At 43.1% G+C, this 27,808-nt stretch overlaps 1 protein-coding gene across 1 annotated transcript in view; it reads left to right on the plus strand.

Annotated features, from left to right (window-relative positions):
* Positions 1 to 675: 675 nt before the first annotated feature.
* The window catches only part of PAH (phenylalanine hydroxylase), a 69,999-nt gene continuing 42,866 nt past the window's right edge, over positions 676 to 27,808 (plus strand). Inside the window, exons 1-3 of the mRNA XM_081249745.1 lie at positions 676 to 802; positions 8,259 to 8,366; positions 19,433 to 19,616. Of these exons, the coding sequence (XP_081105871.1) occupies positions 743 to 802; positions 8,259 to 8,366; positions 19,433 to 19,616 (352 nt within the window). The 5' untranslated portion in view covers positions 676 to 742. The remainder of the gene's footprint in view (positions 803 to 8,258; positions 8,367 to 19,432; positions 19,617 to 27,808) is intronic.

Raw genomic sequence — 27,808 nt, forward strand, 5'->3', positions numbered from 1 at the left:
CTAAGTGTTAAATGCATCACCCCATTCTTTCTCTTATCCACATTCTTAAAACATCCTGGCAAGACTGAGCTTCCATCCTCTTCTGGGTGCTCCCAGCAGTGATGTAAACAGCTCCGGGACACATGGCTGCATTTCAACACAGGTCGTTTCTCTTATTATTATCTTTGCTCCTTAGCAACTGTGCCCAGCGTTCACAACATCACCTATATGTAGTTTTCTGAAGTCAGAGCACAAAAAAGGCAGTTTCCTTAGTGGTAGTATAGAAAGGAATCCCTCCTCCCCCATCTCAGTTAAGATCTTGGCTCTGTTTCTTATAATGGGTATCATCAGGCTGTCACAGGTTTACATCAGACGCAGAGAACCCGTGCCCAGGCTTCTGAGAGTCCCAGAAGTGCCAAACCTGTCTAATCGCCAGGGCATATGTGGCCCTGCGTTCTCTTGTTGGCCTTCCTCCGTCCAAGGCAGGCAAGCCAAATCCGTACTCCCGTCACCAGCCACACCCTCCCCGGCCCGCTCCCCCTGCCCCTCCCCTCCGAGCGGTCCAGGCCGGGGTGACCTGCGTCAGGACAACGCCCACCGGGGGCGTGACTGTGGCGGGTAGGCGTGGCCGGAGACACCTTGGAATCTCTCCTCCCTAACGCCAGGTTAAAAACCTCAGCACCACGTGCTGTTTGCACTGTTTGCAAACCCGCCTGCGACTGACGCCCCAGAGCTCCGGAGACCACACGCGCTGGGAGCTAGCATGTCAGCCGTGGTCCTGGAGAACGGAGGCTCGGTCAAGAAACCCAGCGACTTTGCACAGGTGAGCCAGGGCGGGCCTTAGCTGCGCAGGGAGGGGAGTTTGGCCCCCGGTGGAAAGAGATCTGAGGAGTGTTGGGTTTTCCTACTCCCGTGAGCTCACCAGGAAGGCTGAATTCATTTGAAGATGATGAAAATGTCTAGGAAGTTGACAGATAACACATGTGCTCAACAAATGTTTCCCAGTGAGAGGACATCTGTCCTGTGTGGCTTTCAGGGAAAGAGCACGGCTGGAGGAGTCAGGGATCTGGCTTCCAGAGCTGCCACCAGCTAGTTGCCTGTCTTTGGACAAATCACTGCCTGTGCGGCCTCCTTTTTCTTCTGTAAACTGGTCCTTGACATCTGGAGTGGCAGTTGGGGTCCATCCAGATCTGCTCTGCTTTGATGTTTATAAGTGTTCTCAGCCAGGTATCAAAATGGCAAAATTATGAGAAATTGTAGCTTTTTTGCACCTTTGGGAGAAAATGGGGTATGAAGACATCTCAGACTTACTCAGACCTGAGGAAGAAGAAAATTAAAAAGAGAGGAAAATGCACAAGAGTTAGCCTTGGGCTTGGAATGTAAGAGAGCCCTAAATGTGGCAGGGATAATGTCCAGGGTGTATTCCGTTCGCTAGAATTTTTGCCTTTCCGTTGAGGTGAACAACTGCAGAATACACTCTTTAATCGACTGATCACACTCCCAGATTCTGGGGTCCAGACTTAAAGCCCAGCCCTGGGAGATAACGTGGGTCTAAGGCATCTGTCAGTGTAGGATTAGTGAGAACAATCCAGAGAACAGGGAGCCTGGACAGCAGAGGATGATTGATGTTTTAGTATAACTAGAGACTGCAGAACTTTGGACTAACTTTTTCTGAGTCCTGAAAGAAAGACTTCCTTTGAAAATGGTACGTAGGGCTTGGGAGACAGAACTTCATGTTGAAGAGGGACAACATGGGCATCAGACAGATCCCAGAACAGAGGCCAGCTGTGCCATCATTTAGCTTCTGTGCTGCTGGCCATGGGGCCCCCGTGACTATGGCAGGAGGTTAGGGGCAGCGATCTGGTTAGGGAGCTCTGGGGACTAAAGTTTTTTTTTTTTGTTTTTTTGTTTTTTTGCGGTACGCGGGCCTCTCACTGTTGTGGTCTCTCCCATTGCGGAGCACAGGCTCCGGATGCGCAGGCTCAGCGGCCATGGCTCACGGGCCCAGCCGCTCCGCGGCATGTGGGATCTTCCCGGACTGGGGCACGAACCCGCGTCCCCTGCATCGGCAGGCGGACTCTCAACCACTGCGCCACCAGGGAAGCCGGGACTAAAGTTTTATTTGTAGAGTGCTTAGAAGATGGAGAACCACAAATTGTCACTGTCGATGACTGGGGGTAAAGAGGAGGGTTTAGCGAGCGCTCGGTAACACCCATGTGTTGAAAGCAAGGGATTTAACTTTGCAGATCCTCAGGTCTATTCATATGAAAAACTGGAATAAAAATATCCACATTCTAGAGTTAGTATGAAAATCAAGTGAAATAATGTCTATAAAGGTCTTAGCACACTTCCTGGAGCATAGGAAAGTGCCAGGGGTGTCTAGCCAGAAATGATTTGTTTGTTCAACAAAATGTATCAGAACCTTGGCAGGAGGAACACACACTGAGTCAAGCACAGTGGCTGGTGGAGCTTTGCAGTGGAAAGATTTCGGACCTGGAATTAGGAGTTGTGGGCTCTCGTGTTGCTTTACTGAAGCTATGTACTGGGAAGTCACCTAAGTGGGGTGGAGAGGCTCAGTTTGGTATCTGTAAAGTTGGGGGGGGGTGGATTTTGAACTAGAATAGTCTTCAGGACTCCTTCCAGCTCTGACAATCTGCAAAAAAGACACATTTATGCCTTCTTGAAGCTCCAACCCAGCTGAACAGAACACACCAGATGTAATCCTGACATAAGGCTGGTCTCTACCTGCAAGCACAACAATCCTGTGAAAGGTGTTCAGCTCGTTCATCCACTCCACAAAGACTTACTGAGCACCTACTCTGAGCCAGGCACAGTAGAACCTCTGCCCTGATGAAAATTACATTCTTGTGGAGGAGACAGACAATAAAAAAAATTAACCAAATGAACATATACTTTCATGTAGAGATAAGTGCTGTAAAGAACATAGAACAGGGCGATGGATTAAAAGATTAAGGGAACTCAGAAATCACAGCTCTGAATGGCACAAAGCCAGAGTTCAAACCCAGATGTGACTCCAGCACCCTGTGTACTCCTCCCCCACACTGCTTCCTCCTGTAGATAAATTCTGGAATACAGAGGCAGAGTATGTCCAAGGCAGGATGTCTGCATCTTGGTTTTGGGTGTCTTACACTGTAGATGTGTGTATGTATAATCACACATGTGAATACACACCTCCTCCCATGACCCCAAAAAGCACCACGATTGAAAGTCAGTGCCACTGGAATATCCTTGCTGCAGATTAATTGTTGGTAATTGTGAAAACTGCTCTTTTCCAAAGATAACAGAATGTGTTTATTAGACACAGCCGAAGAGAATGTATTTCTATTGTTAAGGGTGTTGCTCGGTGATCAAAATCCTTTCCTTCTTGGTTGCTAGTAAAGTTTTTTCTCCCTGTCCTCTTCCTTCTTTTCTAGTTTTGGAGCTTCTTTTCTCTACCTTTATGCATCCTGAGTGTACATGTCTTTCAAAGTCAACTCATATGTCTATTGGAAACAAAGTATAGATTATGAGCCATTATAAACATGTTCTGGAAGAGGTTTGTCCAAGATCTCATGCTGATCCGCATAACAATGCTGGAATCAGAATCCACTCAAGGCCACACCATTTCACAAAATTCCATGAGCTTCCTTTCGTTTTCAAGTCCCTCAAGCTTTGAAAAGGGGAGCTATTGTCCCAGTTGGGTCACTGGGAGGTGGATTAAGGATTTTGCAGTTGTTGGACCTGGGTTCACATACAGACTCTGCCACTCATTAGCTGAGTGTCCTTGGACAAGCCACTTAATCTTGCTGAGTCTATTCCTTTATTTTCAAAATAACAGCACCCATCTCATGGGGCGATTGTGAGGACTGAATAAGCTATTATATGTAAACTCTTTTTTTTCTGCCAGTGCTAGTTTCTACCAATGGTGATGTTTATTAACTGTAAAAAGTACCAGATATGGCTCCGGGCACATGGTGGGCATTCAGTCATGGCCGGCTCTACTTTCAATATGAATAACAATAAAGAGTAGTGCCTTATGGTAAATGTGAATTTGCAGACACAGATGAGAAAAGGCATAATTTAAAAAAATAGGCTATATATTTATCAGTGGTTTCAAAATCTTCCATGGTTAAGAGTCCTCTGCGATGCTTTTGAAAATGCAGATTCTAAGATCCTACACCAAAATTCTGATTTGGTAGGTTTGGGTGGGGCCCAGGAATCTGCACTCAAACAAGGAATCACGAGGTGATTTTGGAGTGGATACCCAAGGAACCCCCACCTAGAAACCCTGATCTAGAAAGTATATGGGAGAATGACGAAAGTGAAAGGGGACAGACGTGGGTAAGGTATAGGCTGTTAGGAGTGGTGTTGAGTAACCTTCTGGTGATTGGACCAGAGTACAGCCCTTACTATGCAAGAAACAGAGGCTTTAATATGGACATTGTGTCCATAGCAGAGGGAATTGTATAGAATGAATGACATTTAGGAGCCTGGGTTCTCTTTTTGTTAATTAATTAATTTTATTGAAGTATAGTTGATTCACAATGTTGTGCTAGTTCCTGCTGCACAGCAAAGTGATTCAGCCATACATGTACATATATATTCTTTCCCATTATGGTTTATTACAGGATACTGAATATAGTTCCCTGTGCTACACAGTAAGACATTGTTTGTCCATTCCATATATAATGGTTTGCATCTGTCAATCCCAAACTCTCAATCCATCCCTCCCCCACCCCCCTCTCCCCCTTGGCAACCACAAGTCTGTTCTCTATGTCTGTGAGTCTATTTCTATTTCTTGGAAGTTCATTTATGTCATATTTTAGATTCCACATACAAGTGATATCATATGGTATTTGTCTTTTTCTGTCTGACTTACTTCACTTAGTATGATAATCTCTAGATCCATCCATGTTGCTGCAAATGGCATTATTTCATTCTTTTCATGGCTGAGTAGTATTCCATTGTATACATATACTACATCTTCTTTTTTTTCCTCCATCATAACACTTCTTTTTTATTTCACTTTTTATTTTATATGGGACTATAGTTGATTAACAATGTTGTGTTAGTTTCAGGTGTACAACAAAGTGATTCAGTTAGACATATACAAGTATCTATTCTTTTCCGAATTCTTTTCCTAATTAGGTTGTTACAGAGTATTGAGCAGAGTTCCCTGTGCTATACTGTAGGTCCTTGTTGGTTATCCATTTTAAATACAGCAGTGTGTACACGTCAATCCCAAACTCCCTAACTATCCCTTCCCCTCACAATTCCCCCACTGGCAACCATAAGTTCATTCTCTAAGTCTGTGAGTCTGAAATAAGTTCTTTTTTTTTTTAGATTCCACATATAAGCGTTATCATATGATATTTCTCTTTCCCTGTCTGAATTTCTTCACTTAATATGACACTCTCTAGCTCCCATCCATGTTGCTGCAAATGGCATTATTTCATTCTTTTTAATGGCTGAGTAATATTCCATTGTACATATGTACCACATCTTCTTTATCCATTCATCTGTTGATGCACATTTAGGGTGTTTCCCTGTCTTGGCTATTGTGAATAGTGCTGCTATGAACATTGGAGTGCATGTATCTTTTCGAATTAGAGTTTTGTCTGGATATATGCCCAGCAGTGGGATTGCTGGATCATATGGCAATTCTATTTTTAGTTTTTTGAGGAAACTCCGTACTGTTTTTCATAGCAGGAGCCTGAGTTCTTAATCTGCCACCCACTGCCTGTGTGATGATCTCAGGTGGCCCATAGTTTCCCCATCTGAAAAATGAGAGTGTGGAACTAGATGAACTCTTAAGACAAATCCACCTCTTTGAGTCAATTACCAAGTCCCATGTGGGTATCAGAGGCCAAATGGAACAAACAGATCAAGGAGGGATTGTTCACCTTGGCTGAGGAGTACATAGGTTTTCTGAGAGAAGTGAGACCCAAGAGGGCTTTTGAGGAAAGATGATGTATTTGAAAGGGAGAGAGGGAGGGATGCAGTGCATTTACTCTAATGAGGAATTGAAAGGGCAAAAGGAGGAACCAGTTTTCTGGAGGGGAGCTTTCTGTGGGTGAAGCTCAGGAGGTGGGGTACTAAGGGGACTTTTGAATATCAGAAAGAGGTCTTGTATCCTGTTGGCCATGGGGAGCCCCTAAAGAATTCTGAGTAGAATAAAGACACGAGCAAAATTCTGCTAGGAGGGCTCAATCACTGCAGATCACTAAAAGCTGGATTATCATGGTGGCAGTGGGAAGCAAAGAAGGACCTGACCCCGAGAATCATTTCTGGAGAAGGTCAGACTGGACTTGGTGATTGGCTGGACACACACAGGAGTGGGAAAGTGGTGGATGACAGAGTTTCGAGCATGGTGCATTCACATCTGAATTGCCCCAGTCATAGGTGACATCCGTTGAGGTGTGTCAGAAATATGCTCCCTTTCTTGGAGGCCCACAGGAGAGGAGAATGTTGCCAAGTGAACTAGAAATGGAAATCTTTTGTCATTTCAAGGAAACTGGAAAGAACTGAAGGCTCAGTGTCCTCTCCTAGGAAGAAGACTGACATCAGCGACTGCTTTGCGTGTCTCTGGCAGGGTTTACTAGAGACGGAAGGTAGAGCAGAGCCTGCAGGAAGCTGTGATTCATGGACAGCATGCTGGGATCCTGTGGCATGGGTTCCACTGCTAACCGTCCAACTCTGGACAAGTTACTTAACTTCTCTAAACCTTCATTTTGTCATCAATAAAAGGGGCACCTGGAAAATAATAAAACCTACTTTCTAGTTTGTTATCAAAATTAAATGAGATAATCCAAATCAAGTGCTTATTATAATACCTGGGACATTATACGGGCTTTTAGTGTATGGTAGATTAAAAAAATTTAGAAAGATAATATCATGGTCCATATAAGGATATATAACAGTTCAGTTTTGCAATTCATGTAAGGCTTCCTCTAATCACACTTGCTGATAATTCTGGTTCTTCCCCTGCACCTCTGTTTCAGGTGAGGTTCTGGGAAAATCTGAATTAAAAGAATTTCATCCTGAGGGTCATCCGTGTTCATACAGGGCTTATGATGCCAAGTCACTGAGACCCTGCCCAGCACAGCCTTCTCATGGAGATGATGTAACAGCCATTCCACTAATTTCATTAACTTGCTTACAAGAGAGTAATTGTTCTGCATGGGGTTGTTTTTTTCCCCAGTTTTAGGTATATGCTGTTTATTTGAAAGCACGCATGGAACTCTATGTATTATTGTAAAACTTAATTTAACACTTAACTTTAAAATTTTAAAAGATTTTGGCAAACCCTTTCTGGAATGGCAACCCTAGTCCCACCTTAATTTGCTGTCACATGCATGTAGAAAGTTGCGCGGTCCTTGACATTCTTTGCTGTTTTAAGGCATCCATCTTCCAATAAGTTATATATGTGCTCTTATGTACTTAGTGACTCTTTTTCAACAATTGGTGTCTCAGATCCCAGCATCTGAGAACAAGTTTAATGTTCCCGTGACATCTTTGCCAAAGGCCAAGAAGTCATTCGTGGGTATTCTTAATATTTCCATCATTTTTACATATTTCTCTTAATATTATATTTAAACTATTTTAGCTTTATCTTTTTCATCATCTAAATACTGTTTTGACAGGGTTTGTCATGATTACAGATTAGCCTGCTTTCACACATGAGGAAGTTAAGAAGCCTAAGCTATCCCAAAGTGTTCTGGTTGGTAAATGGAAGAGAGAGGATTCCAACCCATGTCTTTGGACTCAAAAGCCTGTGTGTGTTCTATTTTTAGTATTTTCCACCCTGTATTTCTCAATGTTTTCTTGGAACAATTATTGCACCGTATTATACCACCTCTAAGATCTTTTAAAATTTATCTCGTTTGTTGTGTATGTTTCTACTAAGTCAGAATTTGAACTTCTGATGAATGGGGCATTCTCTTATTCATCTTTATTTCTCTCAGAGCCCTAACTGTACCTAGCACTTGGTAGGTGCTCATTAAAAAGGTAGTGAATCTATAGTGTAACTGGTGACATTTGTGAATAATTAGAGCTTTCTAAAATTGAAATCTGATCTAAGAGCACCACTGAACATTTTACTTCCCTTGATTTACTTATTTTCCACCACACATATACTTCTGTATAGAATATATGTAGCTCATTGTATTCCAAGGCTAACTAGAAGAGAAAGTTCATGCTCGCCTCTTCCTTGGAGGTTTCACAGGAATGAATTGCTGAGCTGTGAAAAACATTTTACCCAAATGCATTTAATCCTGTAGGAAACAAGCTATATTGAAGACAACTCCAATCAAAATGGTGCCATATCACTGATCTTCTCACTCAAAGAAGAAGTTGGTGCGCTGGCCAAAGTCTTACGTTTATTTGAGGTAAGTGCTTTATTCATTTCTGCCTTGAATAACAGCATAGCAGACTTCTGTGTTATCTCTAGTTTGATGTAGTAAAAAGGACATAGGATCTGGAATTGGAAGACTTGATTTTCAGCTTAGGCTCATACATGACCCATCTGTGTGAACTTAGTTAAGTCTTTCATTCTCTCTGAGCTAAGGCTTCTCCATTTCATAATTAGGATCATTCAAAATCACTGGCTACACACCAGGAAGCCAGTGTTGGACTCACTCTTCTTTCATCAAACTTTCCTTGAATTAATTACAGTCAAGCCTTCATGTTTGCAAGCCCTACATCCCTTGGATTCAACCAAAATTTCGATCTGGGTTTGGCTGAATCCGCAGGTATGCAACCCATTGGTAGGGAGGGCAGACTGTATTCATTGTACCACTATTACCATTTTCTATAAGGGTCTTGAGCATCCCAGGATTTTGGTACCCATGGGGTCCTGGAACTGTTTCTGCATGGGTACAGAAGGACACCTGTACTATCCTCTCAGTGTTCGCGAAGCACTCTTTAACTTTTAACTGCAGCACTTATTTGCCTTGTGAAATGTATACATTTCTGTCTGACCCCGAGGATAGTTTCTTCAGGCAAGGAGCCTTGTGTGAGTCATCTTTGTGTCAGACTCAGTTTTTGTTTGTTTGTTTGTTTTTCTTTGAACATCTTTATTAGAGTATAATTGCTTTACAGTGTTGTGTTAGTTTCTGCTGTATAACAAAGTGAATCAGATATATGCATACGTATATCCCCATATCCCCTCCCTCTTGTGTCTCCCTCCCACCCTCCTTATCTCCCCACCAGGCGGTCGCAAAGCACTGAGCTGATCTCCCTGTGCCATGCAGCTGCTTCCCACTACCTATCTATTTTACCTTTGGTAGTGTATATATGTCCATGCCACTCTCTCACTTCATCCCAGCTTACCCTTCACCCTCCCCATGTCCTCAAGTCCATTCTCTACGTCTGCGTCTTTATTCCTGTCCTGCCCCTAGGTTCATCAGTACCGTTTTTTTTTTTTTTTGGATTCCATATATATGTGTTAGCATATGGTATTTGTTTTTCTCTTTCTGACTTACTTCACTCTGTATGACAGACTCTAGGTCCATCCACCTCACTACAAATAACTCAGTTTCATTTCTTTTTATGGCTGAGTAATATTCCATTGTATATGTGTGCCACATCTTCTTTATCCCTTCATCTGTCGATGGACACTTAGGTTGCTTCCACATCCTGACTATTGTAAATAGTGCTGAAATGAACATTGTGGTACATGACTCTTTTTGAATTATGGTTTTCTCAGGGTATATGCCCAGTAGTGGGACTGCTGGCAGACTCAGTTTCAATATATATATTAAATGTTCAATTAAGAATGAAATTTAATTTAAATATGAGCAAAGGAAATTAGACTTTTCAAAAACACTTTTGGGGGCTTCCATGGTGGCGCAGTGGTTAAGAATCCGCCTGCCAATGCAGGGGACATGGGTTCGAGCCCGCGTCCGGGAAGATCCCGCATGCCGCGGAGCAACTAAACCCACGTGCCACAACTGCTAAGCCTGCGCTCTAGAGCGCACGAGCCACAACTACTGAAGCCCGCACACCTAGAGCCCGTGCTCCGCAGCAAGAGAAGCCACCGCAATGAGACGCCCATGCACCGCAACGAAGAGTAGCCCCCGCTCGCCGCAACTAGAGAAAGCCTGTGTGCAGCAATAAAGACCCAATGCAGCCAAAATTAAATAAATTAATTTTTTTAAAAAGGTCTTTAAAAACAAACAAACAAAGAACAACACTTTTGCCCTGGATTTTAAGAAGGAATATTTTTGAAGCAAGTAATTTTTTACCCCTAGTACTTTAATTAAATTCTACCTGGTGACTACATACATAAATAGATGGAGAAGAGACAAATCTCCCAGACAGAGGAATGCCAAATAATTTAAGTAGATCCTCTGGAGTCAAAGAAGGAGAGCATAACTCCCCACTCCCTAGGTCTGGGCCATGAAGAGTGACTTGATGAAATGGCCCTTTACCTCTGTGGCCTTCCTCCCCCAAACCCATAACCCCAGTCTAACCATGAGGAAAACATCAGGCAAATTCCAATTAAGGGACAGAATACAAAATACTTGACAGTACTCTTCAAAACTGTCAAGGTCATCAAAAACAAGAAGTGTCTGAGAAGTTGTCACAGTGAAAAGGAACCTAAAGGGCTATGACAACTAAACATAATGTAGTGTCCTGAGTGGGACTGTAGAGCAGAAAAACGACATGAGATATAAACTAAAGAAATTCAAATAAAGTATGGTCTTTAGTTTGTGGTAAGGTATCAACATTGGTTCATTAATTGTAACACTTGTTCCATACTAATACAAGACATTAATATTAGGGGAAACTGGATATTGGGGATTCTCTGTACTATCCTCTCAATTTTTTCTGTAAATCTAAAATTGATCTAAAAAAATAGTCTACTTTAAAGAAATTAAACTTGGTTATCCAAAAGGAGGAAGAAAATGTCTGCCTGAATGAGATCAAGAAATGAGTGTAGAAAAGAGAGACAGAGTGTTGTCTGAATGACAAGCTGGTTGTAAGAAAGACTATATCTGTAAAATACAGGAATGTCACATTCTAGTCTTTGTGTTATACAGTTCATCATCATTTTCGTCTTAAGAGGTCAGGCCTTAGTCAGGGTTAATAAATTAAATAATAGTAAATTAACAGGATGTTCTCAACCTAATAAATAAGCCACAAGTAACTAAATTACTAGGATGAATGCACCCAAGGAGCATGGACTGTATGTGGGATGGTTGAAGCCCAGAGTTCATGACCTTGACAGGTTGTTTAACATGTGTGCCTTTGTTTACTCATCTATAAAGTAAGGCTAATGATCCATACCTCCCTGGGGCCATGAGACTTTATGTGCTATGTGAAATGCATGGTATGACTGAGCCCACAGATGATGCTCATACGATATCTATTCCTTTACTCTTTCTACATGTGTTCTATGAAACCTATCAGAAATCTCTGAGAACATGTGAAGAGGAGAAAGATGACTAGAGACAGTCAAAAGCCTTGACTTAAAAACTTTTTTCCCAAAAACGTAAAAAAAAAACCAACCCCAAACTTAGAATGAATTAGTTGTATATTTTGTGAACATTTATAGCAAATGGCAATGACCAAGAGTCAGGGCAGCCCCGTTAAAGAAAAGCAGAGTAGCTTAATAGAACCAAGGGATTATGGTGGCCACGGTGTATTTGTGTACTTCATGTCTTTCATGGTATCTTGAACGAGATGGAGAGGTAAGTGCTAGATAAAATTACAGACAAACCCTTTAAATTGTGTAGTTGACACTAAACTTCTAGACCATATAAAATGAAATCAAAGGTAATAAATGGCAAAAAAAGAAAGAAAAAGAAACAGGAAAAATCTAAACTACACTTTTGGGCAGTGTTGCCTAAGCAATATTCTATTGAATGCCACAAGTTAGTAGATGTTTTACTAGAGAGTTACAGGGGAAAAGATGGCTGGAAAATTCTGCGTCTAGATTTTGGAGAGCCATCATGCCTGTGAAAATATTAAAGACTATGGAAAGCCCTGCAGAGTGGAAACCTATTCAATGCTATCTTACTCAGAATTTCCCAAACATTTTTGGTCATGGAACCTTGTTCAAGAAAGACCTATTACCATTTTGCAGGCACTCGTGTTCCACTGAACTTATGCTATTTTAGAGTTAGGAGCTCCAGACTATCAGTTATAACCTAGGTCTGGGACCCTGAGGAGTAGAACAGCATTGGGATTAAGACTATATTGTCTGGAACAAAACTGTTTCGGTTGAAAAACCAGTTGTGCCACCTATGAGCTGGGTCGCCTTAGGAAAGTTATTTATCCTCTTGGTGGCTTAGTTTCCTCATTTTTAAAATGAAGGTAATAATAAGCTTGCTTTATAGGGCTGTTGTGAAAATTAAATGAATTAATACATGCAAAGTACTTATTATAGTATCTGGCACATAGTAAGAGCTCAATAAATGTTTGCTCTCATTATTTCTATGCACCATAATTTTGGAGAGTCGTGGAGCATCAGAGACTCTTAAATTCTTAGCTCTATGAGAAATAGTTAAAGGATTAATGGGACTTCCCTGGTTGTCCAGTGGGTAAGACGCCACACTCCCAATGCAGGGGGCCCAAGTTTGATCCCTGGTCGGGGAACGAGATCCTGCACGCATGCCGCAACTAAGAAGCCCGCATGCCTCAAGTAAGACTGGCACAGCCAAAATAAATAAATAATAAATAAATTATTTAATTATTTTTTTTAAAAAAAGGATTAAGTTTAATTGGCTTGAAGAGGGAAGATGGGGTGAGGAAACAATAGGTTCATTCACATATTTGAAGGGCCATTGTGGAAGAAGAATATTAGTTATTTTTTATTACTTCAATGGCAAAAGGCCAAAGCATAGAAATTATAGGAAGCATATTTCAAATCACTTGAAGGAAACATCTCTACTGTAGAAGGGTGCTGGAAGCCATTGATTTCAAGCATTATTACTATCAAAACAGCTAATAAAAGGCAGGGCAGAATCAAAGCAAAAATTATGGTATAAATAAACTTACCTTTCCTTAATAAAGACAGAAGATAAAAATCTATTCCAAGGATTCCCTGGTTGTCTAGGGATTAAGATTTGGGCTTTCACTGCCGTGGCCCAGGTTCAATCCCTGGGGGGGGACTGAGATCCCGCAAGCTACACAGTATGGCCAAGATAATAAAAAAAAAAACATTCCAGCTCCTCCAAGATTGGCAATGGAGGAGAAACATGCCATATGGGAGAATCACCTGCTCCCTGTGAGTCCCTTGCTAAGTACTCCTGCAGTCACCTCCATGCTTAATGAGCACTGCGGTCTTTTCCTTAGATGATCAACACCAAAGTCATCATCCCATTAAGGGATGATGTTGCCTTCCAATGGGCTTGTGGTCTATTAGACTTCAGCTAGTAACAACATCAGAATGCAACACAATAGGCTTGATTATTATAATGAAGATACAGATGTATAGTGTTTACATGTATTGGGTGGGTGGTAGGGACAGTGAAGCAGATGGTTTAGTGAATTGGGGCCAAACGATGAGAAACATACCCAACCCTCTATCTGCCAACCCACAAACATCCCACTGTCCTCAGCAGACTGATCTCTCAATTCTCTGCATTTTCCATACCTCTCTATATTTTTAGCCTCTACGTGCTCACATCCCGCGCCTTCTTAGAACAGTAGTCTCCTGAGAGCCTTTACTGCGAGTGGCTTAGTAATGGGCTATAAAATTAGAAGCAGGCTCCTGGGGGAAGTTGCAAAGAAGAGGTCTCCCTTCCCCTGCCAGCACTCCGCTAATCGTTTTCCCATGAATTGGCCAGGGGAGGGAACAAGCAAACAGGCAGATATACAGAGATCTAAAGTATCTTCTTCTCCTCCTCCTCCTCCTCCTCCTTCTTCTCCTCCTTCTCCTCCTCATTCTTCTCCTTCCTTCTCCTTCTCCTTCTTCTTCTCCTTCTCCTTCTCCTTCTCCTTCTCCTTCTCCTTCTCCTTCTCCTTCTCCTTCTCCTTCTCCTTCTCCTTCTCCTTCTCCTTCTCCTTCTCCTTCTCCTTCTCCTTCTCCTTCTCCTTCTCCTTCTCCTTCTCCTTCTCCTTCTTCTTCTTCTTCTTCTTCTTCTTTTTCTTCTTCTCCTTCTCCTTCTCCTTCTCCTTCTTCTTCTTTCTTCTTTCTTCTTCTTCTTTTCTTCTTCTTTCTTTCTTCTCCTTCTTTTTTTTTTTTGACTGCACCATGCAGCTTCTGAGATCTTAGTTCTCTGACCAGGCATCCAACCCATGACCCCTGCAGTGGAAGCGCAGAGTCCTAACCACTGGACCGCCAGGGAAGTCCCCAGTCTATTCTTAAAATAGCTGCCAGACTGCTCCTTTGAAAACATGAGTCAAAGGATGTCTCTCTCTCTCTGCCCTATTACCTCTCTTAGCTTCTTAATATCACTCCAAGTGAAAATCAAAGTTAAGATGACGGCTGATAGGTCATTCTTGGTTACTTCTCTGCCTCATGTCCTATTGCCTTCTGCCCCGTGCTCACCCTGCCCCTGTCACACTGGCCTCGTTGATGGTCCTCAGTCATATTGCACAATGTCTGACCCCAGGACCGTTGCACTTGCTGTTCCCTCATGACCTACTCCCTCACTGACTTCAGGTCTATGCTTACATGTCACCTGTTTATTTTTTGAGGACTTCCTGACCCCATTGTTTAAATGGCACTTCCATTGAACCCCTGGAATATTCTGTCTCTCTTTCCTGCTAATTTTTGTCTGTTCCATCTGAAGGAAGTATATTTTACTTGTTTATCATAGTCATTGTTTGTCTTTTCCTTCAAGAATGTAAGCTTCAGGAGGGCAGCAATTTTTCCTGCTTTTTTGTTTTTGTTTTGTTTGTTTTTATTTTTCTTTTTTTTTGCCACGCCATGCATCATGTGAGATCTTAGTTCCCCGACCAGGGATTGAACTCTCACCCTCTGCATTGGGAGCATGGAATCTTAACCACTGGATCACCAGGGAAGTCCCCAGGTTTTTCCGGGTTTGTTTGCTGTTGTAGCCCAGCACCTAGGACAGTGTTTGGTACAAGGAAGGTGTTGGATCGGCTGAGTTATGAAAGCCTCCTGTCCGTTTACTTGAGACCAATGACGTGGGACATCGTTTGTGACTGTCTTTGATGTTGCCCCCGGAAAGCTCTGAAACAGGCCAGGACATAACTTCATTTGCACTTATGCCAAGGCAACAGCATGTAGGGGGTCCGAGAAGCTCCCCCTTTCCAGTCTAGTCTCATCTAACAATATGCTCAGCATTTCCTTCTCCTTTCTAAAACATGCTCTCAGGGAAAAAGCTGAGAAAAGTTTAAGGTAAAGCAAATATGAAAGGGTAAAATGACTCATCAGCTTAATGTGTTTCAATTCCCAGGGAAATGTGTCTCTACACCAGGTTGAGAAAGGTAGTGTATAATGATTCTTACTGAGTATCTGTGAACGAAGCCACAATTGTGCTAGGTACTTTCCCTCTTTTTAATTCTCATTAAGCTGCCAGGTAATATTATGATTTTTATTTTAAACACAGACAAACAAAAGTTGAGAATGGCCAACTAAAGTATCCAAAGGTAGTGAACAGCAGAACAGAATTTGAACTCAGATTACTTCCAAAGCTCACATGCTTTTTGCTCTACCATTCTTCTTTCCTCGAGGAATGAAATGGAGGAGGAGAGGAAGGGGCCCTAAGCTGGAGGTCAAGAAAAGGTCCAGAAGCATGAATCTGTTTTTCACAATTCATCATATTCATTCTGTGTATCTATAGCTTTATCCACTTGTGACGAATCCCCTTTTAGAAAGATTTCCTCATGGATCTGGTCAATCCTTGTTCAAATAGACTGTTCATTCCACTTTGCTTTTCTCTGATCCCCACACTGTCTGTTCAAGGGTCCTGAGTAATCAAGTTGTTGCTCAGCCATCTTGTACGCAGAAATTAACTACTGGACAAATTGTGAAATTGTCTTTGGAATGTTTAACTCTAAACATTTCTTGCCTCTGCTAAGATGTCCACGTGTATTAACACAAAGAATTCTTTCTTTATCCCTCCCCCAAGACGTGCTGAGTGTGTAGGGGTCAATTTTTAACCTGCATAGAGCCCTTGTTTAAAAATAAAAATTCATTTACTAAAAGGTAACTAAGATCATAATCAGGTTTGGAGGTTCATTTCTAAAGCCTCTGTTAGCAACCACCAAAATTATTGGTACCTATCTAAGGATCCACACTATTAAACTGGAAAAACTCCACTAAGGAAATTGCATGCCAAGCTAGGGAGTTAATTGTTAACAAATTGATTCAGATGGGAAAGAAATCGTTTAAAAAATTTGGCTGGATATTCTTAGCCAGAAATTTCACTCACTTAAAAGATATAATTTAATTTTCATTATATGCATAATATTATAAGACATTTGGCAAATAAATAGAAGATACGTATAATCTCGTCATAACTCACCACGATGCATTTCATTCTAGCCTTTTTTTTCCTTGGCCTGGGCATAATTTTTTGAAACATATTTTAATGATCACATATGTATATCCATCGTATTTTCCCAAGTGGCTGTCATTATAACCATTTAAGAGAGAAAGTTAAATTTTCATTATAAAAGTAATAAATGTTGTTTTTAGAAAAGTTGAACTGTGATAAAAAAGAAAATAGAAAGGAGACAAAAATCAGCCCTAGGTCCGTCATCTAGAGACCATCACTCGTATCTTGGCGTGCTTACTGGCGCTGTATTTTATGCATGTTGTGTTGGTTTCTTTCTAATAGTTACATAATCTCCACTGAATGATTACACTGCAGTCCACCTAACCATTCCCCTATTATGGGAATTTAGTCAGCTTACAAATTTAGGTAACAAATTTTCCCATTAGTTAGGTCTCCAGAATTATAAAGACTGAGCCATGGGGCATACCTTGTCTTACGGCTATTCCCAAAGTGAGAGGCTTCTCTCTGCAAGTGCTATCACATTGCGAGCGGTGGGGTACGGGTGGGGAACATTATCAGCCTGTAGTCTGCCTGCCAGCCTTGTTTTCACTCTACACCCTTTCTCACCTCCTAGCCACCCGCCCTCCCATACTGTCTCGCAAATAACCATGCCGACGGTGTGTGCACTCCTGGTTCTTGCCTCTGCTGTTTTCTCTGCTCTACACAAGGCAGACATTGGTTATCTCTTCATTTGAAGTTTCAACTTAGGTAAATAGTGGGTGGAGCTTAAGCATTCTCTATCATCCTGAGCCAAGAAGGGTGACATGGCTCTTGGCTGCGTTTAGGAGGTCACCTCTGTTTGCATAAAAAGCTTTAGAGCCACCGCTATCTCTCTGGCCTTCTCTCCTCCACATTCTCTCTCTCTAGTCGGGACTCCCACATTGGGTGACCTGGTCAGGGGCTGTGTTCTCTGCAGCTGGTGCCCATAAATAATAGCTCCATCATGTACCCCTGAAAATTATGAGGAAGAAAGAGCAGGAAGGGTGCCTGCGTAGGAATGCTTATTACTGTGTTTACTATACACAGAGGTTTCATTTGGGGCGGGGGGGTTGGCATAATAGCAATAACAATGATAACAGCTGATGTTTGAGGGATGCTCACCGTTATCTCTGGCAGGAAAGGCTGTGTGGTTAGGAGACCAATGTCTGAGATTAGAGGAAAAGGGCCTCCCTCTCCAGCCACTTTTAACAAAGCATCTTTATCTCTGATTTCATTTTTTACATGTTCCTTAACCTCTTCAGAGGTCTGTTGGGAAGGTCACAGAAAAGAATTCTAAACTGTAAAGTGATATTCAAATGCAAAAAGATATTGTTATTGTAATTATCCCTGTGCTCTTCAACCATATGCCACTAACCATCAAGAAAAAAGATACACTTCTTGAACTACAAGGTCAATGAATTTCATTTCTTTGAAACTATAGAGTTATTCAAGTTAAACATTTTTTCTGGGTACATTTTGTCCATTTCAACGTTTGGGGCAACCCCCTTTTTTTATTTTAATAAAGTAAAGAGGCTTGGTTTTCTTCACAAAGAACAGTACTGTCAATGAAATCAGACTTTTGAATAAGTAGCAGATGAGTACCACACATTCAAATTTGAGGAGCAATTTAAGTAAATAGTTCTTAAGTGACAAACCCCATAATAACTAAAGTACCACCAGCTAAAGACATTGAAGGTGAGAAATTTTATTAAGTGAGTATTATTTTTGTGGCATTTAATGAATGCCTGTACATGAGCCTTCCCTTCTCAATGAGGCCTCATGTGTCCACTCTATTAAATACTGCAAAAATCTCCCTCATTCCATCCCAGGACTGCCCGTTCCCTTCATCCTGCTCTGCTTTGTATTTTTCCCTCAGCCTTAATCATTATAATCATTATAAAATAATACACAAATCGGTTGTCTTTTATGTTTGTTGTTTGTCTCTTCACAACCTGAATGGAAGCTTTGTAAAGGAAAATATCTTTGTCTGTTTTGTTCACTGATATATCCCAACCACCTTGCAGAGTGATCAGTACCTAGTAGGTGCTACATATACATTTGTGGCATAACTTGAATGAAAAGTAATTATATAAAAATATGAATGGTATTATACTGGACAATTTTAACTGAGCATTTACTAAGTACCTGGCAATGTGTTTGTATCATCTCATCCAGTGTTTCCAACAAATTTATGAAGCAGGTACCATAGTACCACCAAATTACAGGTGGAGAAACTGACGGTTAGAAATGTGAAAGTACATTTTATAAGGTCTCGTAGTCAATATAATTAAGAACTTTGATTTAAACCCAAGAAGCCTGACTCCTGTGGACTCTATTCAAGCAGAACAATGTTGCTTGTATTTATTGATTTATTTATTGAGGTACTATTACTGAGATTCTGTGAGATGTCATTCAGGAAAGGAGGTTTTCCTGTGTAAATATTTTTGGCAACCACTGACCCAATGAAATCTTATGTTTGCAACTCTAAGCCTTGAGCAGATTTACACGTGATTAAATTCTGTGGCATTTGAACTATCTCCCCCACCTCTTGTGATTAGTTATTTGGTTTTGCAGAAGAAAAGGTAAACAACTTTTGCAGTGTTAAAGACTTTCTTCTATTCTTTTTTTTTTTTTTTTTTTGTGGTACGTGGGCCTCTCACTGTTGTGGCCTCTCCCATTGCGGAGCACAGGCTCCGGACGCGAAGGCTCAGCGGCCATGGCTCACGGGCCCAGCCGCTCCGTGGCATGTGGGATCTTCCCGGACCGGGGGCACAAACCCGTGTCCCCTGCATCAGCAGGCGGACTCTCAACCACTGCGCCACCAGGGAAGCCCTTCTATTCTTATATTTAAAAAAAAAAAGACAAAAAAAAAAAAAAAGAAGAACTCCTCTTCCTCATCTCTCCTCCTTTCGTTGTGTTTTGCTCTGGTTTTGAGTGTTTGGTCTGTGTCAATTCCAGTGACTGCCTCCTTCATATACTCCCTTTCACCTATTTTCTAGGAGAATGATATAAACCTGACCCACATTGAATCAAGACCTTCACGTTTAAAGAAAGATGAGTATGAATTTTTCACCTATCTGGATAAACGCAGCATGCCCACTCTGGCAAACATCATCAGAATCTTGAGGCATGACATTGGTGCCACTGTGCATGAGCTTTCCAGGGATAAGAAGAAAGACACAGGTAAGAGAGAGAAATTTTGCAACACAGATGACCCTACATTCTCATCATAAAATAATGGCAAAAATAATCTCTACCCTGGAAGACCAGGATTAAGTGAGAGGATATAGGTTAGGGACTCAGACGAGTACCTGGCATATTTAGACATTTAATAAGTGTTCTTTTCCCCCTACCTCAAGATAGCTGTTTCTTATATTAGTTGTCTTCTGCTGCAATTTTCATATATTTTTCATTCATGGATTATTCTGCTCTCAATTTCCTAATTTCTAGAGGTAGGATGATTAGGGTATCCAGGGTGCTTTCTATATAAATATAATTTCAAGACAAATTCTTTAGTTATCTCCATGTCATCTCATAGCCTCTCCCCAAGTCCTTCTCATGACCTGTCAGTTCTGGAGCTGGAGCTCCTTGACTCCTTGTTCTTAGGTCTTTCACTGTCTCTCTGTCTCTTCCACTAGATTACAAGCTCCTGGTGGGCAGGGAGAGTCTCTTACCTATGTTAATATCCTCAGAGTCTAGTACAGTGCTTAATACACAGCTCTCAGCAAATGCTTGTGAGTGAATGGCTAAACAGAGCAGTTGTCAAGGCTTGCTCTGACCCCTTATTTACTTGCTGAAATTGCTACTGAGTCCAGACTTGTTCTGCTCGGGTCATGTCAGGCCAATAAATCAGGAGACGAGTTGTTAGGGCAAGGAATAACGACTTTATAGCAGACTAGTGTCTCAAAGAACCATCTTACCTTATCAAAGCGTTCAGGCCTTCTTTGATACTAAAAAGGCGAAAGGGTTTGTTTGTTGCAAACTTCTTGGTGCAGGAATCCTTTGTTCTTGCAGGTGTCCACATAGGTCAGGTCATGATATTCCTATAAACCTCCAACAAAACAAATACTATTCTCTGTTCTGCAACTAGTTATCCCTGTATGTATGAACTCTTAAAGGTTGGAGCCCTGAGAATAGGCTATCCTGTAAATTTCAGGCTATAGGCAACATTGTTTTACAAAACGAGCAAAGCCATCATGACTAAGCACAAGCAACAGAGTACAAAAGTTAAAGTAAAAGAAACAGCTCTAATATGGAGTCAGATTTGTTCTTCCCTATTACAGAATGTAATTGATGTGCCCTGGAGGGGAGTAAGGCAGTAGAGTGTAGGAATTAGGAGTATGGGCTTGGGGTTGGACAGGCTTCAGTTCACGTCCTACTTTGTCCACTTATTGGCTTTGAGACCCTTGACAAGTCTCTTTAACAGCTCTGACCTCAATTTTTCATAGGGCTTTTGTGAGGATTAAATGAGATCTTCCATAGTCAGTGCTTAGAACAGTGCCCAGCTGGATAAATGAGAGTATGTGATGGTTGTTAAATTGATGAGCCATGCTAATACATTATTATTAACTAGAGGCTATACATTAGCGATCATGCTTTGTATCGTGTAGTTCTGTTGGTTTTGGTAAATGCATAATGTCATGTATCCACCATTACGTCTCATGCAGAATGGCTGCAATGCCCTAAAAATGTCCTGTGCTCCCCCTGTTCAGCCCTCCCTCCTTATCCCCTCCCCCCTGGCAACCACTCATCTTTTATTGTATCCATGATTTTGACTTTTCCAGGATGTCATGCATTATGAATATGGAATCATAGAGAATATATCCTTTTTAGGCTGTTTTATTTTTACATTTAGCAAGGTTCCTCCATGCCTTTTTGTGACTCGATAGCTCATTTTTTGTAATTACTGAATTATGTTCCATTGTATAGATGTACCACATCTTGTTTATCCATGGGTAAGGCTGTTAAACATTCATGTGCAGGTTTTTCTGTGGACATAAGTTTTTGACTCATTTAATTAAATACTTAGAAGTGTGATTGCTGAGATGAACTACTTTTTTCCTATATAATCAAACATTTTTTTTCTACTGTAAAATCAAAAGCTTTTTTTCTTGCCAAAACATTGAAGACTAGCTCAAGAGGACTTCAGGCTCCGTACCTGAAAATAGTATGTTAATAGGCAGAGATGCTTTAAAATGAGACAAGACCCACCTCTTTGCATAGGCCATTGAAACATTTTCCAAAAGACACCTCCGAGGCCATCCTAGGAGGCCTTCTCTCTTCCTGCTCGTGTCCTCCTGTGGCTGTAACCAAGACGAAGAAGTCCATCCTGGGCTTCTGCCTTTGCCAAGGGTGGACAGCGATGCGCACGGTCTCTGGTCCCTGGGGGCGGGTACTTGGAATTCCTCCTCACATTAACCCTGTCTGCCTTCCTTCCTCTTCCACCTCCCAAGTGAGCTGCTGCCCTGATGTCCGCCTTCTCTTGCTTTTCTGGCCACCTGCTCCCAACAGGAGCCACAGGCCCTCGGGGCAAAGGGCCTGCCGAATCGTGGGTCAAGTTCTGCCTCTGCTTAGAGCAGGTAGAGGCCAGGCCAGCTGGGGCCCTGGGGTAGGAAATCAAAGCAACTGACAGGCAGGCAGGCAGCCCCCTGGGGAGACAGGGAAGATGCATAGAGATCAGCTGAAGGGCTGGCAGCCTGAACGGGAGGCTCAGAAATAAGAGGTGAAAGAACCGTTAGGAGCCCAGACTCCGGAACCAGGATACACACTTGGTGTGACTTTGGGCAAATCACTGATCACCACAGTCTATCACTGTATCAGATGAGAGTACGAGTCTCTGCCTCGCAGGATTAATGAAATAACACCAGTGGAGCATTGAGAACAGCACCGAGCATGTTTAAGGGCTTAACAGAAGTTCTCTATTCTTAGCATTATCGTCCTTGTTATTATAAATTATGACCTGAGCACGGGAGCCATGAAAAGCCAGCCTGTACACAACTACGTTTTCAGAGATTCCGGGAACTAGAAAATAACCTCACAGGTCAGGCAGCCCAACAGACTCCTTAATTTTTCATCATAAAAAATGGAGGCCGTGACTTGCCTTAAGGCACAGAGTGAATTCTGTGCAGTTGTGGGCAAGCGGATGTCTAACACTGCTCTGTGCCTGGCACCGTGCTAGGAGCCGGAAGGAGAGAGAGTCAGCACGGCCTGTCCTTCGTGAGCTCATAGGCTGGCGAGGATGACGGGACAGCCAGGTGAATACAAAAGAGGGGCGGGTGCTGTGATGGAGACACGGCTGGTGGAATTGGACCTCTTCTCCACTTTTGACTCTGAGGACCCAGCAAGTGTGAAAGTGAAGAAGCCAGCGTTCTGACCCAGAGGCGCCACGTCATCAGGGTGGGGCTCATCCGAGGTGGAACGTGGCACAGGTTTGATTCCCTGGCGGGGCTCAAAATGGCAGGGCGTTGATGTTTAACGTTGGATTGATACGTTACCTAGTGAGGAAAAAACTGCTCAGACTAACCCTTTAAAACAACACGTGTTTCTCGACCCTTATTCCTTTGGATGGTTGTTCACCCTGTCCCATATGGGCTGCCACTCCCTGACACGGTTTCCTGACCTTCATGTCCACGTAACGGACCAGCTGCTGTCGATGCAGTGATGCTGAAACAGCCCAGCTTTGCACCTGCTGAGAGATACAGGCCCTTTGGGTTTCTGGGGTAGTTTCTGTGAACTGGAATCTGGGCCCAGAAACAGACCTTTTTAGGGGAAACAATCATTCCTTTGCAGAGTTGTTCTTTCTGTCGAACTCCACGGGAGGATGATTAGAAGAAGAAAAGCATCATCATAGATCCGAACCTTTGATTCTTTCACTCGACAAAATGCCCTTTCTATTGAGGGGCTCAGATCTCAGGGGCGAGTCTGACAGCAGGTTGAAGGGGAGAGATCTGAACCCCTCAAATCAATTAGGCTAAACCACTTTCCATTCTAGTTTTCAAACCGTTCAAAAGGCCGTGTGGGCGCTAGAAAATGAAAGTTTTCAGTTTCTTAATTGCTAAAGTTCCCCACCCAAGACAGCTTAAGGGAAGGCTAATTATGGTGACATGTTAAAGAAACCCCAACCTTCTAAAATGCCTCCTAGAGAAGCTGATGGGAGTTTAATAGGATTTTAATCCAGAGAGTCTTTTGAATACTTGAGGTCTATTCTCCTGCTACCCTCTCTCCTGATGACCTCAAATCCTTCAACCCAACATGAAAGAGCGTTAATATCTTCCATCGATCAATCTACTAATCCTTTTACCTTTCCCTTTGAGTCTTCTGCATGACATTACATTGAGCGGGGGGTGGGGGGGGATGGAAAATTCCTACATGGAGCCAGATTGCAGCCAGGAGAAGCAGATGGACAAAATGACTTGGCTAGACAGAGGTGTAGGATCATCACCTTTTGAGAAATGTATCTGTTTGGCATTATTTTTCCAAGAGCAGTTGGCCACTGAGTAGATTTTGTTCATGCTGTGGTGATTGTAAGGGTCTTGCTGTGGAAACAAAGAGAGTCCAGACTGCCAGGACAACTGTAATTTTCTGTGGGGAGTAGAAAGGCTATTTATTTATTTATTCATCTATCTACTACCTATATCTAGCCTAGGGGCTCTTATGATTTTCTGTGTCTTCTTATTTGGATTAATTCCTGAAGCAATGATTTAAGTGGAGAAGACAAAGATTTAATTGTGAGAAGACAAAGTAACATCCTTATATTTATTCCTTCCCTCCTATATGCCCCTCTCCCCTCCCAGCCCTCTTGAGTTTTTCCCTTTTCTGCTTCAACATTGCTGCCGTGAAAGGCAGTGCCATGATAAGGCTGAAGTTTCAGATCCATCGTGGGAGGAGGAAGGATAGGGCTCCTCGGAGGAGTCTGAAAAGCCCCTGGGATTTGGGGCAAACTGGTACATGTGCACCTGCATGCATATTTTTTAGGAGAGAAGATTTTCAAAAGGGTCATTGTTCCCAAAGACTTGAGACCCTGTAGAGAGAAGCTGCTTAGGGCAGGAGGAGGGCCAGATGGTCGGGGGTTTTCCCCATTTCCGTCACCTGTGCCTGCTTTTCCTCTCTCTCTCCCTCTGTTCCTCTGTTCTGTTTCCATCATCTTTCCTTTGTCCCCCTCCTCACTTCCAAACCTCCTCCCATGCGTTTCACTCAGCCCCAAGTGTGCCTCGGGGCTGTAGCTGTTCGTGGCCCTGCGCCTGCAGGAGTCCCAGGGTCTGCATGTTTGTAAAGACACACAGGATTGATTGACAGCCTTTTCCAGTCTACCGGGATGCTTGCTGCCTGTGTTGATGTTGCCGGAAGTCCTCTGGCAGCTGAGGATGGGACTTTTGTTTCCACTCTGCCTCATCGAGACAAGCAGACCCGAAGCTGAGAGGATAAGCCCATTGAGGGGAAGGTGGCATCAACCCTGCAGCTGGAAGCTGGTCCAGGGCTTGCTCCTTCGCAATCTGTCAGAGGCAGCTCTATTCGCTGGCAAGGGAAGATCCCGAGTAAATGCTGTGTTTGGAGCCAGTCTGTTTGCCAGGTCGCAGGGCTTCGAGCTGAGGAAGATCATAAGATTATAAGCAGGCTTTCATTCTAACAGGAAGTCCTTATTTGCATGCCAAATGCAAATGATTTTCCCCTTAGCTTGTCTCACTGAAGCTTTGCAACAGTCCACTCAGATAGCTGGGGCAACAGATAACGTGATTCTCATTCTCTACATTAGGAAGTGAGATAGTGGTACACTTGCACCGTGGTGTGGATTTTGCAGTCTTCACTGTTCCAGTTCAGTTCCAGGGCTGTAGTTGTTTTGGCCAAGTTGCTGGCCCTCTGTAGGCCTAGCTTTTCTCGTCTGTAAAAGGAAGGTATCTGCGTGCCAGTACGGTTGTGTGGATTCTGTGATATACTCTGCACAATGTGCCTGGCATAAAGGATCCATGCAAAATGGTCAGTAAACTTGTTCCTGAGTCTTTTCTAAGGATGCCCGGTGAATCTTACGGTTGAGGCAAAGCCAGAATCCCCAAACTCCTGATCTTTGGTAAAGAAAGGCCACCGTGATGTGCTTTTTGGATTGTGAATAAGTAGACTGAGAACCCCTTTTCTGTCTGTGACAGGTGTGCTCCCTCAACTGAAGGGGTAATAAAGGAATTTGAAATGATTTTTAACTGAATGTCAAGTTGCCGTTCATGCTGGATTGAGGGACTATCATAGCAAGTCAAAAAGAGCAATTAGGGCTTCCCTGGTGGCGCAGTGGTTGAGAGTCCGCCTGCCGATGCAGGGGACACGGGTTCGTGCCCCTATCCCGGAAGATCCCACATGCCGCGCAGCGGCTGGGCCCGCGAGCCATGGCCGCGGAGCCTGTGTGTCCGGAGCCTGTGCTCCGCAACGGGAGAGGCCACAGTAGTGAGAGGCCCGCGTACAGCAAAATAAAAAAAAAAAAAAAAAAAAAAAAAAAAAAAAAAAAAAGAGCAATTAGTTTAGAGCTGAGAGCCAGGATTTGGATTCCTATTCTGTACACTACCAGCTAGGTTTGAATCCCATCTGACTCCCTACCAGCTGGAAGACCTCTTTACCTCTCCTTCCTCATCTGTGAAATAGACCTAAGACCCACTTGGCCACTTTCTAGGGCTCATGGGGGTCTTCGTGCAAGACACTCTGTGTGTTAGGGTGTTTGATGGATTGAGTTGAACTTGCTTGAGTTGAATAGGCCCTTGATCTTATTCCTCCTTAAGCCTCAATAAGGGGGGAGCTTTGGGCCTCCCTGGTGGCGCAGTGGTTGAGAGTCCGCCTGCCGATGCAGGGGATACGGGTTCGTGCCCCGGTCTGGGAGGATCCCATATGCCGCGGAGCGGCTGGGCCCGTGAGCCATGGCCGCTGGGCCTGCGCAGCCGGAGCCTGTGCTCCGCAACGGGAGAGGCCACAACAGTGAGAGGCCCGCGTACCGCAAAAAAAAAAGAAAAAAAAAAAAAAGAAGGGGGGAGCTTTATGATCCATAACCTCAGCTTAATGTCAGACTGTTTGCCACCACCAGCTCCATGGGGTGGACACTGGCCAGGCTAATAAAATAGAGGGAGTTGGCGGCAGTCACCCCCTCACTGGGGCCAGCCTCACCTGGCAGCCAGGGAGATAACTTCCTCTGTGGGATGATGTGAGGGGCCCTGGGAATGGTATCTCATTCCCAAAGATGACTTCCTGTGAACATGGTTTAGATGCTTGTCATTATGCACTTGGCCATGTGTTATATTGGAAATAGCACTGGTCTAGGAAACAGCTTCACATTCAGATTTCCTGCTTTTTCCCTCCCTCCTTCTCTTTCCCCCCTCCCTTTTTTTCCTTCTCTTCTTCCTTCTTCCTTACCACTCTGACAACATCCATTCCCAAAAGCAATAACCTCTTTCTTGTTTTCATCCTCTTTGAAATATTTGTAGCATTTGACGCCATTTTCCCCCTAGAATTCTCTTTTTCCTTAGTATTTTATGAATTACGTGGCTCTTCCTTATTAAAATCCTGACGATTGGGGTTTTCTTCCCTTTTCTCTTACTACTCCTGCTCAAAAACTAGAGTCTGCTTTACCACCTTCTTCTCTTTCATTCACATTTATGCCCTAATTCGGTTGATCATTCATTCATGAAACTCATATGTATTGAGCATCCATTCAGTGGCAGCCACATGAGGGATGCAGTAGGGAAAACAACACACGTGGTGCCTTGACTCACATGACTTATGGTGTAGGAGGTAGTTGCTGTTTGGCCATGTCTATGCAGGGACAGGGAAGTGGGCGTGTGTCAGGAGCACCTAGGAGATACACTGAAGTCATTCTTGGGCATGGTGGGGAGAGGGGGAGCAGGGCCAAGGAGGGGCTCCTGGAGGGGGACAGACATATGGAAAAGGCTTTAGATGCATTCTGTTTGATCCAATGGCGGTTGACTGTAACTCCAGCTGTAAGTAGCCAGTAATCAGATCTCAGGGCAATGTGAGCGCTCAGAAAACAGAATTCAGTATTTGGGAATATGGTGGACAACCTGCCAATAGGTAAGTTTATAAGATAAGTGACATCTTAAAAAGGCTATTAGGAGGATGGTTCCAGGTTAGATTGGTGATTGGAATCAATGCCCTTTGCTTTATTCATTATTTCCCTTGTATCTCTCACTCATTCCATCCATTTATTCATTTCCACACCATTTCACTCTTTACTTCCTGCGAGGTTCCTTTTATTCATCTGGTTCTCATTCTCATTTTGATACGCGGACGGAGAGATCAGAGGCTTTGCCTGGGCTGTCAGTGATAAAAGTGGGCCCTGCCCGACCACGCCTCCGCTCCATCCAGGAGGCAGGGACCAGCCTGGCTCC

Source organism: Mesoplodon bidens, assembly GCF_964165515.1.
Source record: "Mesoplodon bidens genome assembly, chromosome: 11".
Lineage (NCBI taxonomy): Eukaryota > Metazoa > Chordata > Mammalia > Artiodactyla > Ziphiidae > Mesoplodon > Mesoplodon bidens.